The 15,847-nt window shown below is 43.5% G+C and overlaps 1 protein-coding gene across 6 annotated transcripts in view; it reads right to left on the bottom strand.

Annotated features, from left to right (window-relative positions):
• Positions 1 to 15,847, bottom strand: part of saxo4 (stabilizer of axonemal microtubules 4) — a 74,894-nt gene that overhangs the window by 39,375 nt on the left and 19,672 nt on the right. For all 6 annotated transcript variants that reach the window (XR_013548419.1, XR_013548418.1, XR_013548417.1 and 3 more), the window contains exons 7-10: positions 15,422 to 15,485; positions 10,872 to 10,984; positions 8,327 to 8,398; positions 7,613 to 7,699 (exon numbers count right to left, since the gene is read on the bottom strand). Coding sequence is in view for 3 of the 6 variants with exons in the window: in XM_078414835.1 (XP_078270961.1) it covers positions 7,613 to 7,699; positions 8,327 to 8,398; positions 10,872 to 10,984; positions 15,422 to 15,485 (336 nt within the window). In the remaining 3 variants the exon portion in view is untranslated. The remainder of the gene's footprint in view (positions 1 to 7,612; positions 7,700 to 8,326; positions 8,399 to 10,871; positions 10,985 to 15,421; positions 15,486 to 15,847) is intronic.

The raw sequence follows: 15,847 nt of genomic DNA, 5'->3' as shown, positions 1-15,847 counted from the left end.
AGGCAGGAGAATGTGGTTGAGAGGAATAGATCAGCCATGATTGAATGGCAGAGTGGACTTGACGGGCTGAATGGCCTAATTGTGCTCCTAGAACTTATGAACTTTTGATGCAGTATTTCACTTTAAAGACATGTGAATTAAGATGTAATGATCAATATCTTGGTCAAAAGAAAGGCTTAGGAATGCACGTAAGATATGGATTCCAGGGTTCAGTCAAAGGAATTGGATCAATTTAGAAAGCTTCATTTTTTGCTGTCCTTTCTGCATGAATGAATCAAATGTCAGTAGCTGTTCCAACTTGTTTGTGCCAATTTTTATGGTGGAGATTGGCAGATTGCCGGTAAAGTACTGGGTTCTCATCAGGTCATAAGATTTTCATCATAAGATCAGCACGGACCCAGTGGGCCGAAGGGCCTGTTTCAACGCTGTATCTCTAAAACTAATTAAACCAGCGTCATTGTTATCCACCGAAATCTGTACTCGTCTCACTTTTTAAATTCCCAGTAGGAGCACAATATACACATGTAAAAAATGTTGGTATGGCACGTTAAAACATTCCCTATCTATGTCGTCTGGAAAACCTTCGTTGGGAGCTGCATAAAAACAAATTAAAGTCATGCAGGGACTGCTTTATATGGGGTTTTTTTGTACTAGAGGGAGACATAAACAGTTATAATGGAATCAGAGGTTGAGAGAAACATGCTGCATGGTTTTCTCTAAGAAGTGATTCAAAGCTGAACTAAAGAAATAAATCCATGCATACTTTATGAGCCAAATGACTAGTATTGATCTTTCAGTGAATGGATTTAATGCATACTGTGAGTTGCACTCATAGCTGTCAAAATCTAAGAACTATATTCTGTATTCTGTATCCTTCCCTTTGTTCTATCCATTGAATGTGAGACTGACTTAATTGCATTGATGTATAATATTACATAGAACACAGCACAGGAACGGGGCCTTCAGAACACAATGTTTGCACTGAGCAGGATGCCAAGTTAAATTGATCTCACATGTCTGCACATGATCCATATCCCTCTGTACTTCCATCAGCCTATCTAAAAGCCTCTTAAACATCACTATCGTATGTCTCTACTACCACCCCTGGCAGCATGTTCCAGGCACCCATCACCATCTATGTGAAACAAAAACTTGTTCGCATATCTCCATTAAACTTTCCCCCTCTCACCTTATGGCGGGACTGTCGTATGTTGAAAGGCTGGAGCGATTGGGCTTGTATACACTGGAATTTAGAAGGATGAGGGGGGATCTTATTGAAACATATAAGATAATTAGGGGATTGGACACATTAGAGGCAGATAACATGTTCCCAATGTTGGGGGAGTCCAGAACAAGGGGCCACAGTTTAAGAATAAGGGGTAGGCCATTTAGAACGGAGATGAGGAAGAACTTTTTCAGTCAGAGGGTGGTGAAGGTGTGGAATTCTCTGCCTCAGAAGGCAGTGGAGGCCAGTTCGTTGGATGCTTTCAAGAGAGAGCTGGATAGAGCTCTTAAGGATAGCGGAGTGAGGGGGTATGGGGAGAAGGCAGGAACGGGGTACTGATTGAGAGTGATCAGCCATGATCGCATTGAATGGCGGTGCTGGCTCGAAGGGCTGAATGGCCTACTCCTGCACCTATTGTCTATTGTCTATTGTTTATTGTCTTATAGCTGTGCCCTCTGCTGTTGGACATTTCAACCTGTGGAAAAAGGTTCTGACTGTCTATCTTATTGTCCAGTTTGATTAGATAGCATGCAAAACAAAGCTTTTCACTGTACCTCTGTACACGTAATAAACCTGAACCTAAAACAGACACAGACATGGAAGATCTTGAGTAAGCTTACTCGATGAACAGTGAAGTGTTGTCCTTTAAAACACAGTAACTGTGATATAAAATAAGTGGGGCGGAAACAATGGATATGGAATAATTTCGGGTTTCCAATGCAGAGTAGACATGTTTCAGTCACTTGACATACACTAAAAATAACTTTTATATTGAAACTTGGATTATTTTCTCAAACTTGGGTTGTCTTCTCGAACTTGGGTTGCCTTCTCAAACTTGGATATTCTTCTCAAACTTGGATAGTCTTCTCAAACTTGGATAGTCTTCTCAAACTTGGATAGTCTTCTCAAACTTGGGTTGTCTTCTCAAATGGGTTGTCTTCTCAAACTTGGGTTGTCCTCTCAAACTTGAGTTGTCTTCTCATACTTGGGTTGGCTTCTCAAGCTTGGGTTGCCTTCTCAAACTTGGGTTGCCTTCTCAAACTAGGGTTGTTTTCTCTGAAACATCCTGCATGAGGCTAAGGGGAGACTTGAGAGAAATATATAAAATTTAGCAAACGGCCAGAGGCAAGGTTGGTGCCTTGGTGATTGCTAAATCTCACTGCCAAACCTACCACTTCTTTATAGAAATGAAGGTAAGTCGCAGGATTTACCCATCAGTAATTTTAAGGGACATTTGGACAAGTACATGGACATGAAGGGTTTAGGGGGATATGGACCAAGCACAGGCAAATATGACTAGCCGAGATGGGGCATCTTGGTCAGCATGGACAAGTTGGGCGGAAAGGTCTTTTTCCATGCTGTATGACTCTCTAGCGCTTTAACTGCTGGTAAATTAATAAGTCGATTAGGTTTGATTACACCCTGTACACCTGATTGCTTGGGTAAGTTCAGGTCTCCCGAGCCGACCATCATGCAGATAACTTCCTGCTGGCACTCTCGCAGAGCAGTTCATATGTTCATTAGTCAAAGGAGCAGAATTAGGCCATTCGGCCCATCAAGTCTACTCTGCCATTCAATCATGGCTGATCTATCTTTCCTTCTCAACCACAATCTCCATTATAAAAAATACCCAATGACTTGGCCTCCACAGCCATCCAATGAATTCCACGAATTCACCACCCTCTGACTAAATAAATTACTCTTTCACTCATTTCTAAAGGTACTTCCTTTTATTCTGAGGCTGTGCCCTCTGGTCCTAGACTCTTCCACAAGTGGAAACATCCCCTCCACATCCACTCTATCCAGGCCTTTCACTATTTGGTAATTTTCAATGAGATCCCCCATCAACCTTCTAAACACCAGCGAGTAGAGGCCCAGTGCCACTAAATGCTCATTATATGGTAAACTTGACCTAAAGGATACAAAATGCTGGAGTAACTCAGCAGGTCAGACAGCATCTCTGGAGAACATGGATAGGCGCCGTTAGGGGTCAGGACCCTTCTTCAGACTCTGGACGTCCAGAGGGACCATTACTGGACTTTGAAATAACCCTGTAGAATCAAGGATCAGTTTGAAGAAGGGTCCTGGCTCTAAACGTCACCTATCTGCATTCTCCAGAGATGCTGCCTGACTCACTTAGTTACTCCAGCACTTTTGTGTCTTCCTTTGAAATAGGCCTGTTCTTCAAAGATGGCTTATTCCATTAATAATGAATAAGGTAGAGTATTCATGACTGCCGTGTTAAGTGCTGTCGTTGGGGTGGACAGTGAGATGGCGCACAAGGAGTTGTGATGCTGTAACAAAATCAGTTACTGCCATTAAAGGTATTTGCAACTTCTGTGTTACAGTTACAGCCTTAAGCGCACACATTGCTCTTTACAAAGTTATCTGGGTTTGATTTCTCTTGCATTTTTCAGTGTGCATGAATGAATTGGAAGCACGCGATCGGTGAAAAGGATATGGTGCTGAAAACTGATTAAAAACTGGAATGTATCTGGCATCATAGAGTGAGTGTGATAGTATTGCAGCTTTATTTCCAGCTACCTTTGGTACATCAAACACCACATTATGATTTATTTATTCCACATGAAATAATTAAACTGTGTCAAGCTGGGCTGTAAAGCAAAATAATTCTGCTTGTTCAATTGGGTAGTCGTCGATTGACAAAAAGATTATCCTGCTCAACTTCATATCATTTAGCTCAAACAATTCTACAACAAAAACTTTGCTGTCGTTTAATTTTGCTTCTTTTCAAATACCTCAAGGATGAGGGGTGATCTTGCAGCGGAGTTTAAGATCATGAGGGGAATAGATAGGGTAAATGCACAACGTATTTTAACCAGGGTTGGGGAAATCAAGAACCAGAGGACATATGTCCTGAATGGTCCTTCCGTAAGCTCGGGTACTGTTTGATTCACCTCTACCCCATTGTGGACATTGGACTTTGTCTCTGGAACTGATGCGCTACAATGCTGAAAACTACTGTATATCCAGCACTCTGCATCTTCCCCTTTGTTCCACCTATTGCACTTGAGCCTGTCTTAAGTATTTGACTTATGGTATTTACCTATAGTCTGATCGGATTTGATCGGACAGCATGCAAAACAAAGCATTCCACTGTACCTCAGTACATGTGACAATATTAAACCTAAATCATACCCTAAGCACATCAAACATAGAGTCATAGTCAGTCAGTCATTCAGTGTGGAAACAGGCCCTGCGGCCCAACTTGCCCACACCGACCAACATGACCCATTTACACCAGTCCCACCTGTCTGCTTTTGGCCCATATCCCTCTAAACCTATCCTATCCATGTACCTGTTTCTTAAATGTTGCGATAGTACTTGCCTCAACTACCTCCTCCAGCAGCTCGTTCCATACACTCACCACACTTTGTGTGAAAAAGTTACCCCTCGTGTTCCTATTAAATCTTAAACCTATGTCCTCTGGTTCTCGATTCCTCTACTCTGGGTAAGAGAATCTGTGCGTCCACCTGATCCATTGTACAATTAACATCTCATCTGCAGTGCGTGCCATCTTTACCCAATGCTCAAGTTCAGATGTCTCTTGTCAAGATAGACACAGTGGGCTCACAACAAATCTATTGACCAACAAGACCCATGCAACAAAATCTATTAGCATTTTTGCAAATTGAGTTTGATTATATTGAGTGGATGTGGAGAGGATGTTTCCACTAGTGGGAGTGTCTAGGACCAAAGGGCACAGCCCCAGAATGAAAGGATGTACCTTTAGAAAGGAGCTGAGGAGGAATTTCTTCAATCAGAGGGTGGTGAATCTGTGGATTTCATTGCCACAGATGGCTGCAGAGTCCACGTTGTTGGGTATTTTTAAAGCAGAGATTGATAGATTTTTGATTAGTCAGGGTGTCAAAGGTTACAGGGAGAAGACAGGAGAATAAGTTTGAGAGGTAAAGATAGATCAGAGTAGAATGGCAGAGTAGACTCTGGGTTGAATGGCCTAATTCTGCTCCTATAATCTATGAACGTATATTCCTTATTTTGGTGCATTCAATTATTTTCTGCGACTCTGCGATTTTTAGCGAGAAACATTTAACTTGAAAGGCTGGAGCAATTAGGCTTGTATACACTGGAATTTAGAAGGATGAGGGGGGATCTTATTGAAACATATAAGATAATTAGGGGATTGGACACATTAGAGGCAGGAAACATGTTCCCAATGTTGGGGGAGTCCAGAACAAGGGGCCACAGTTTAAGAATAAGGGGTAGGCCATTTAGAACGGAGATAAGGAAGAACTTTTTCAGTCAGAGAGTGGTGAAGGTGTGGAATTCTCTGCCTCAGAAGGCAGTGAAGGCCAGTTCGTTGGATGCTTTCAAGAGAGAGCTGGATAGAGCTCTTAAGGATAGCGGAGTGAGGGGGTATGGGGAGAAGGCAGGAACGGGGTACTGATTGAGAGTGATCAGCCATGATCGCATTGAATGGCGGTGCTGGCTCGAAGGGCTGAATGGCCTACTCCTGCACCTATTGTCTATAATTTTCCCAAGCAAAGAACCCAAGCCAGATCCAGCCAGGCCTGCATTGAAATTCAAGCAATTTCACACAGGAAGCCACTTGAAAACCTTCCCAAGATAGCGTTGCATTAACAAGCATTTCACCGTACTGCCCGATAAACATAGAGCAGAACATCACAGGAACAGGCCCTTCAGCCCACAATGTCTGTGTTCATATCATATCATATCATATACATACAGCCGGAAACAGGCCTTTTCGGCCCTCCAAGTCCGTGCCGCCCAGCGATCCCCGTACATTAACACTATCCTACACCCACTAGGGACAATTTTTACATTTACCCAGCCAATTAACCTACATACCTGTACGTCTTTGGAGTGTGGGAGGAAACCGAAGATCTCGGAGTAAACCCACGCAGGTCACGGGGAGAACGTACAAACTCCTTACAGTGCAGCACCCGTAGTCAGGATCGAACCTGAGTCTCCGGCGCTGCATTCGCTGTAAAGCAGCAACTCTACCGCTGCGCTACCGTGCCGCCCATGTTGAACATGATGCCAAGATAAATTCTTATCTTCCTGCACATGATCCATATCCCTCCATTCCCTGCATTTCTACATGTCTATCCAAATGTATCTTAAACACCACTATTGTACCTGCCACCACCACTAACCCTGGCAGTATGTTCTAGGCACTCACCACCCTCTGTGTAAAAAAACCTCTTAAAGCTTTGCCCCTCTCCCCTTAAAGCCATGCCCTCTAGTATTTAATGTTTCCATCCTGGGCAAAAGGTTCCGACCCTTTAGCTAATATCCCCTAATCCGGGCATCATTCTGGTAAACCTCCTCTGCACTGTCACCTCTGCAATCCTTCCAGTAATCGGCCAAACAGAAATGCAATATTAAAATCATTCAGTTGGGTCAATTTAAATATGTTAACTAAAGCACAGGGAACATTTGTATTCTTGCTGAAAAGTTGAAATTTAAATATATATATATTGCCAATATATATTTCACGCTAGGCATAGAGGTTCACTTGCACCTTCTTCAACCTCATCTATTGTATCCGTTGTTCAAGATGTGGACTCTCATACATCGGCGAGGCCAAAAGTGGACTGGGCGATCGTTTTGCTCAGTCCACCTGAAACTACCTGATGTTCCGGTTGCTAAGCACTTTAATTCTCCTTCCCATTCCCACACAAATCTTTCTGGCCATTGTCAGAGTGAGGCTAAATGCAAATTGGAGGAACAGCATCTCATATTTGGCTTGGCAACTTACAGCCCAATGACTATTGGTTTCTCTAACTTCAGGTAGCCCTGGCATTCCCTCTCTCTCTATCCGTTCCCCACCCAAGTCGCACCAGCTTCTCTTTTTCACCTGACAAACAACTAACAATGGCCTGTTTCCTTTATCATCGTTACTTTTTTGCATAGCTTTCATTCATTGTTCTTTATGTCTCCATATCATCGCCAATATCTCTCGTTTTCCTTATCCCTAACCAGTCTGAAGAAGGGTCTCGATCCAAAACGTCACCCATTCCTTCTCTCCAGAGATGCCGCCTGTTCCGCTGAGTTGCTCCAGCTTTTTGTGTCTTTCTACCTCTAATCCTTTCCTATCCATGTACCTGTCCAAATGTCTTTTAAATGCTACTATATGGTGCCTGCATCAACTACATCCTCTGGCAACTCGTTCTATATATCCACCACCCACTGAGTGAAAAGGTTGCCCCTCGGGTTCCTATTAAATCTTTCTCCTCTCACCGTTAACCTATGTCCGCTGATTCTTGATTCCCCTACCCTGGACAAAAGGCTCTGTGAATTCACACTATCAATTCCATTCAATTGGGATAGATGATGCCTAGCAATCGGTGAGTTGTATTAGTTGACCGAACCAGTACTTACAACTGTGTCCAAATTGAGTCCAACTTGATGAGTGAAACCAGTGTTTCGGTCAGACTTGTTGGCAATAACCGGCAGGAATTCATCTCCCTGTGTAACAAACAGCGAAGAAGGATGTCAATTTTCCATCTGAGGGGTCTACGTAAATAGACTTCTGACATTATTCAATAAATCTGAATAGATATGGACAAACCCACAATAGAGTCATAGACTTGACTTGACTTGAGATGGAGTCGTAGAGTCATACAGGGTGGAAACAGGCCCTTCGGCCCAATTTCGGCCCAATTTGCCCACACCGACCAACACTAGTCCCACCTGCCCACGTTGTAAAGCTTATTAATTAATTCCCTTCTCCAAAATCGTAAGCCTGATAGCAAAATCATCCTTGAATGACACGCTGCCTCAAGTCAGGGTGGGAATGAATAAAGATGCAGAAACTGGGAACTGCAGATGCTGGTTTACAGGAAAAGATACAAAGTGCTGAAGTACCCCTCTGAGTTACTCCAGCACTTTGTGTCTTTTTTAGCAGTGAATAAAGTTATCTTCAGGCAGATGAAGGAAACTGAAACATCCAACATTCACAATGTTTTGTGAAGCTTAATCCAGTGACTCCTAGTTAAAATGCTGATCATTGAACTGCTAAATCAGATGACTTTGAATTGGGTTTTTTTTCCAATCTGTCCCTCATGTAACGCGTTTATTTATGGACGTACTAACATGTAGAGTTGCAGATGGCAGATAGTCTGATTTTGTTATGGAGATTCCAGTTGGCATGTCTGTGCAGAATCCCTGTGGAAAAAAAAGCATAAATTATAGTCAAATAGAGCTGGAATAACAATGGTAAAAATCCATTCTTTCATTATTACGCAATTTCCTAACTCGATTTAGACAAGAGCACTTCTCAAATTAAAAGTACATACAAAAAAAAAACCCATAGGGGTGGCACAGTGGCGCAGCGGTAGAGTTGCTGCCTTACAGCGCCAGAGACCCGGGTTCCATCCTGACCACAGGTGCTATCTGTACGGAGTTTGTACGTTTGCCCTGTGACCGCGTGGGTTTTTATCAGGTGCTTTGGTTTCCTTCCACTCTCCAAAGACATGCAGGTGTGTAGGTTAATTGGTTTCTGGAAATTGTCTCGCGAACAATTGTCTTGCGTACAGGGGTGTGAATGGGATGGTCAGCGTGGACTTTGAGTCTTCAGAGTCAATGACTCCATTTCCATCTCTTTGTCACAGGCATAATACATCCGTCATCCTGTAATTTCCTCGACACGCTATGTTATTTTTGGTATTTCTTCGCCATGAGGTCAGTACTGGAAATTGTCGTCCTTTGCTGACAACTAATATCAGCATCAAATGCTCTCAAGACAAGGTCAAATCGATTCAATAAATGGCAGATTCCTGCGTCGTATTAAAGAGCAGAAACCGAACATTTCCTTACATCGGGCGTAGGGTTGATGGAAGGGCTGAAGGAAAACAACAAGCAGTCATGCGAGCGGCATTAAGCACAGTCTTTCTCTTACGTTAATAAGTCAGCTTTTATTTTTTTGCAGTAATGAAATCAACCAGAATGATTGTAACATTTTAATTCTCCCCGAGAGAAATAAAACTAGGGCACAATGTAAAGTCTGTGAGAATGATGCCTGCACTCTCATTTCAGACAGACTAGGTCAATAATGAGGAAAGCAAGAAATTAGCCAGCCAGCACCAATTTCAAATTACAAGCAATTTGAAACTTCTGCTCCGACGGAGGTCTCCATGACATGACTGCAGCCCAGACATTCATTTAGTTCCCCTGCGGTACAACAGTGCAGATCAATCCATGGAGCCATAAAGTCATACAACACAGAAACAGGACCCTTTGGGCCAACTTGCCCACACCGACCATGATGCCCCATCTAAGATAGTCCCACATTTGGATGATATCCCTCAAACCACTTCCTATCCACGTACCAGTCAAAGTATCTTTTAAATGCTGTTATATTACCGGCCTCAACTACCTCCTCTGGCAGCTCGTTTCATATGCCCATCACCTTCCGATCCATGCACCTGCCCAAAAGTTGCAGCAAACTCTCAATCTCTCTGCCAGTTCCATCCAGGAAGTTGTACGTACAAACCAGGAACAACGTCAGAGATCAGACCCGTGTCGCAGTGAACCTGAGCTTCGAGTCATAGTCATGCAGGAATTCAGCCCTTCGGCCCAACCCGTCTAAGCCGACTAGTGAGTGTAGATGGGTCATCTTGGTCTCCATGGGCAAGTTGGGCCGAACGGCCTGTTTCTGTGCTGTATTACTCTATGACTCTATCTCTCTGGCCTCCGGTTCTTAATTCCATGTTCATAAGTTCATAAGTTGAAGGAGCAGAATTAGGCTATTCGGCCTATCAAGCAATTTCCATGCAGTAAGATGCTATGACCAAGATGCCCCATCTAGGTTAGTCCCATTTGTCCATGTTTGGTCCATATCCCTCTGAACCTTTCCTATCCATATACCTGTCCAAGTGTCTTTTAAATGTTGTTATAGCACGTGCCTCAACTACCTCCTCTGGCAGCTCCATATACCCACCTCCCTCAATGTGAAGTAATTGCCCCTCACGTTTGTAATAAACCTCGTCCCTCTCACCATAAACCTGCCAGAAGAGGTAGCTGAGGCAAGTATTATAACAACATTCAGAAGATATTTGGACGGGTACATGGATGGGAAAGGGTTAGAGGGATATGAGCCATATGCAGAAAGGTGGGATTAGTGTAGATGAGGCATCTTGGTCTGCATGGGAAAGTTGGGCTGAAGGGCCTGTTTCCGTGCTGTATGACTCTATGACTCTCTATCTATCTAGCCTCTGGTTCTTAATTCCATAAGTTCATAAGTTCATAAGTTGTAGGAGAATTGGGCCGTTCGGCCCATCAAGTCTACTCCGCCATTCAATCACGGATGGTCTACCGTTCACTCTCAACCTGCCATTCTCCTGCCTTCTCCCCATAGCCCTTGACACTTTACTATTGAAGAACCTATCAATCTCTACCTTAAAGATATTAATTGACTTGACCCCCAGAGCACTTCTGTGGCAATGAATTCCACAGATTCATCACGATCTGACTAAAGAAATCCTTCCTCCTCTCCTTTCTAAAGGTATGTCCTTTTATTCTGAGGGTGCACCCTCTGGTGCTAGACTCTCCCACGAGTGGAAAAATCCTCTGCAGATCGAGGAATGCACTGCATTAACTGGATGTTGTTTACAGTGAATTATTTCAGTTAATAACTTACTGGTTTGTCTCCTTGATATGCCAAAGGGTGATGGAAAGTGATGGGTTTCAGTGGAGACCCTTCGGTGAACCCAGTGTCCTCTTTCTTCCCAATTCTTTTGAGCTCGGAAAGTGCTGTTGACATATAAAATAATCAATGGACGTCTGATGGCGCCTGATCATATATCAGAGCAAAACAACATAATCTCTGCAAGCCCAAGATCCAAGATGGCGTCTAATCCAGGCGGCTATTTGCGTGCTCGTCACAGAAGTGGATCTGCAATCACGCATTACAATCGCTCCACTCTTTTAAATCTCTACTCCAACAGCAGCCTTTCTTCCCTTTATCCTGTATCTGTACACTGTGGGTGGCTCAATTGTCATCATGTACAGTCTTTCTGGTTAGCTTTTCACCGTACCTTGGTACACGTGACAATAAACTCAACTAAACTCGTATTAAGAGGCATTTAAGAGGCTTTTAGGTAGGCGCATGGATACGCAGGGAGCGGAGGGATATGGATCCTGTGCAGGCAGATTGAGAGCAGTTCATCTTGGCATCATGTTCGGCACAGACATTGTGGACTAAACAGCCAGTTCTTGTGCTGTTCTACGTTCAATGACGTAGGGGGGCAGCACAGTGGCGCAGTTGTTAGAGCTGCTGCCTCGCAGCGCCAGAGACCCAGGTTCGATCCTAGACAATAGACAATAGACAATAGATGCGGGAGGAGGCCATTCGGCCCTTCGAGCCAGCACCGCCATTCAATGTGATCATGGCTGATCATTCTCAATCAGTACCCCGTTCCTGCCTTCTCCCCATACCCCCTGACTCCGCTATCCTTAAGAGCTCTATCTAGCTCTCTCTTGAATGCATCTGACCTTGGGTGCTTCTGTGTGGAGTTTTCATATTCTCTCTGCGACCGCTCTGAGGAAACCCACGCGGTCACACGGAGAACGTGGAAACTCCACACAGACAGCACCCGAGTTCAGAATCGGACCCTCGTCTCTGACGCTGTGAGGCAGCATCTCTACCCGCTGCACCACCATGCCACCTCACGCAATCCAGCAGATCCTTGCACATTAAGAAAGGTTACTTGAATGAGGAACTACTGTCCTTACCAGCAGACTACATGATTCTCATACCCTGAGACCACAGGTATGCTGGCCAATTGCTAAATTCCAACTGTGTACAATATTGAGCTTAACTAGATTGTACGCCAGCCGCCCAGTGCCTTACAGCACCAGAGGCCTGGGTTCGATCCTGACCATGTTCTCCCTGTGACTGCATGGGTTTTCTATGGGTGCCTTGGTTTTCTTCCACTTTCCAAAGACGTGCAGGTTTATTGGTTAATTGGCATCTGAAAATTGTCCCGAGTGTGCAGGAGTGTGAATGGGTGATCGCAGGTCAGCGTGGACTTGGTGGGCCGAAGGGCCTGTTTCCGTGCTGTATCTCTAAATTAAATTAAGCTCAACTAAATTCCTCAAGGCTGGACACTGAATTTGGGATTCCATTCATATAAAACCCTCACCAATTTACCTCTTTAACCACTTAAGCTCGAGGGAGTTGGAAGAAATTTTATTTGCAAATGAAAATCGAATTATAGATCTTTTACCTCTTGTTTATTTCTATAAGTTGAGTGGGCAAACATAACTTCATGCTTCCATCATAAACTCTCAGAACATAAACATATTTTACATTGAATTTCAGAGGCATAAGTGAAATCGAATACTTGTGTGTAATGGCTTTAATATTGTAAATGAGCCATTACCACAAATGCAAAGTTTGGTTAAGAAATCAATCTTGCGTTTTAATTACAGTATGAGCACATATCTCAGAGTGACCGATAGAACTGCAATATTTTCCAAACTATAAAAAGTTCTTAATGGCTCTTCGAATAGTTTGTACATTATTTAATGATTTCTGCCATTAGTTCTAGCAGATTTATTTTTTTTCCCAGCTCGCTATTTCATTACATTTAGTCAGTAAAAAGTGTTCCCATTTTCCAATAATGGCCAATCATTCAACTCTCACTTTCACTGTTAGTAATCTCATCGGTGAAAGGTGATGCATCATGTGCCCACCATTTTGATATATTCCTGCTGTGCTTTTATCCTCCACTAAACATGATGCAAAGTTGATTGGCCTCTGCCCAATACGAGGTCTCTGGATCAATGCCAGTAAAGAGATACACAGAGAGCAAATCAGCTCATGTTTCTATTTATAGTTATGGGACAGCATAGTACAGAAGTAAACGTCTTGGACCATGATCCTAGAGTCTTAGACCTGTTCAGCATGGAAACAGGCCCTTCGGCCCAACGAGTCCTTACCGACCAAGTTGACGTTTTGGCTTGTCCCATTTACCTGCATGTGACCCATATCCCTCGAAACCCAACCTATTCATCTTGAAAATATCTTGAAAATATCATTGCAATATCTTGAAAGTGTTTTTCTGATTCATCCATTGCACCATTCTTCCTAATTACCTATCAAATCTTTCACTTTTCAAGTACATCTCCAGTTCAACGTCGAAATTGAATCTGGTTTTATCAACCCCATTGTTATTCTTATGGTTAAGGTTTAGGTTTATTATTATTGTCATGTGTACCGAGGTACAGTGAAAAGCCTTGTTTTGCATGTTATCCAAACAGATCGGATAATCCTATACATAAATACAATAATTTCAAATTCAACCACAACAGGCAGAGCAAAAGGGAAGATACATTGTGCAGGATAGAGTTCTCAGCATTGTAGTGCATCAAATATAGACACAAAATGCAGGAGTAACTCAGCAGGGTCAGATAGCATCTCTGGAGAAAAGAAATAGGTGATGTTTTGGGTCGAGACCCTTCTTCAGACTTCATTGTAGTGTATCAGTTCCATAGACAATGTCTAATGTCTGCAAAGGGGTGGAGGTGAATTGGATAGTACCCTAGAGTATGGAAGGGCCTATAATATGGGAGGTAGCTGTTCTTGAGTGGGGTGAGGTGTGTTTTCAAGCTTCTGTATCTTCTCCCGGATGGGAGCAGGGAGAAGAATTCAGGGTGGGACATGTCTTTGACATATCGACATGTCGATATTGGCTGCTTTCCCGAGAAGATGTGATGGTCAATGGTGGGGAGTCTGGTCTGTGTGATGGGCTCGGCTACATCTACAACTCTCCTAATGTGAAGAAGGGTCTCGACCCAAAACATCAACCATTCCTTCTCTCCAGAGATGCTGCCTGTCCCGCTGAGTTACTCCAGCTTTTTGTGTCTATCTTCAGTTTAAACCAGCATCTGCAGTTCCTTCCTACACATTACTCTGCAATTTCTAGTGGTCTTGGGCAGAGCTGTTCCCAAACCAACCTGTGATGGTTCCATCTGCTTTAGATTCAGAAATGGGTAAAATGGGTACCAAACTCAACCACTGTAAACACAATCTTTTCCTGACAGTATACCTATTGTAGCATTTATATAATGATTTCTCAAGCACTTTATAATACTTCAGTAGCAACTGAAATAAAGTGAATGGAAATCAGGCCAGTAATCCAGTTTGTTGCCAAGCAACAACACTGAAGAAGTTCCCTCGTCTACATTTTCACTCTGCAATATGGCATTTACAGTTTAGTTTATTGTCAGTCCTTGATTAAGCTGGTGGCCTTGCCGAGGCTGTGTGAAGTGTGATTTACAGAGTCATAGAGTCTCACAGCATTGAAACAGGCCCTTTCATCCAACTAGCCATGCTGACGTGGATGCCCCATCTACACTAGTCCCACCTGCCCATGTTTGGCCCATATTCCCCTAAACCTTCCCCCCCCCCCATGTACCTGTCTAATAACATTTTAAAATGTGAAGAAAGCCAATGGAATGTTGACATTCATAACAAGAGGAGTTGAGTATAGGAGCAAAGAGGTCCTTCTGCAGTTGTACAGGGCCCTAGTGAGACCGCACCTGGAGTACTGTGTGCAGTTTTGGTCTCCAAATTTGAGGAAGGATATTCTTGCTATTGAGGGCGTGCAGCGTAGGTTTACTAGGTTAATTCCCGGAATGGCGGGACTGTCATATGTTGAAAGACTGGAGCGACTAGGTTTGTATACACTGGAATTTAGAGGGATGAGAGGGGATCTTATCGAAACGTATAAGATTATTAAGGGGTTGGACATGTTAGAGGCAGGAAACATATTCCCAATGTTGGGGGAGTCCAGAACCAGGGGCCACAGTTTAAGAATAAGGGGTAGGCCATTTAGAACAGAGATGAGGAAAAACTTTTTTAGTCAGAGAGTTGTGAATCTGTGGAATTCTCTGCCTCAGAGGGCAGTGGAGGCCAATTCTCTGAATACATTCAAGAAAGAGCTAGATAGAGCTCTTAAGGATAGCAGAGTCAGGGGGTATGGGGAGAAGGCAGGAACGGGGTACTGATTGAGAATGATCAGCCATGATCACATTGAATGGCGGTGCTGGCTCGAAGGGCCGAATGGCCTACTCCTGCACCTATTGTCTATTGTCTATTGTTATTATAGTTGCTGCTGCAACAGATGGTTTGAGTCTGGGTTTTAACATATTTCAAGGACATTTTAACACTTTTGAATTACATACCTGGTGGGTTCAGTGGCTTACGTTGATATTTGGTACAGTACTCAGTCGACATGTATAGTGGTCCCTGGAAAGGAAAGGAAGTAATTGTCAACTCATTTCAAAAATCGAAGGGCAGAACTCCACCCAGTGTCATTGATTTTCCTCCTTCTTGGATAGATTACCTCTCAACAAGAGAACAACCTTCAGGGTGGCACGGTGGCACAGCGGTAGAGTTGCTGCCTTACAACGCCTGAGACCCAGGTTCGATCCTGACCTCAGGTGAACATAGAACTTGACCCATTATACAATCAGTCTGAGGAAGGGTCCTAACCCAAACCCATCGCCTATCCGTGTCTTCCAGAGATGCTGCCTGACTCACTGAGTTACTCCAGCTCTTTGTGTTCGACACAAGATTCCAGCATCTACAGTTTCTTGTATCTATTTTCG

The sequence above is a fragment of the Rhinoraja longicauda genome, chromosome 18 (assembly GCF_053455715.1).
Source record: "Rhinoraja longicauda isolate Sanriku21f chromosome 18, sRhiLon1.1, whole genome shotgun sequence".
NCBI lineage: Eukaryota > Metazoa > Chordata > Chondrichthyes > Rajiformes > Arhynchobatidae > Rhinoraja > Rhinoraja longicauda.
This window is presented reverse-complemented; position numbering and strand designations above follow the sequence as displayed.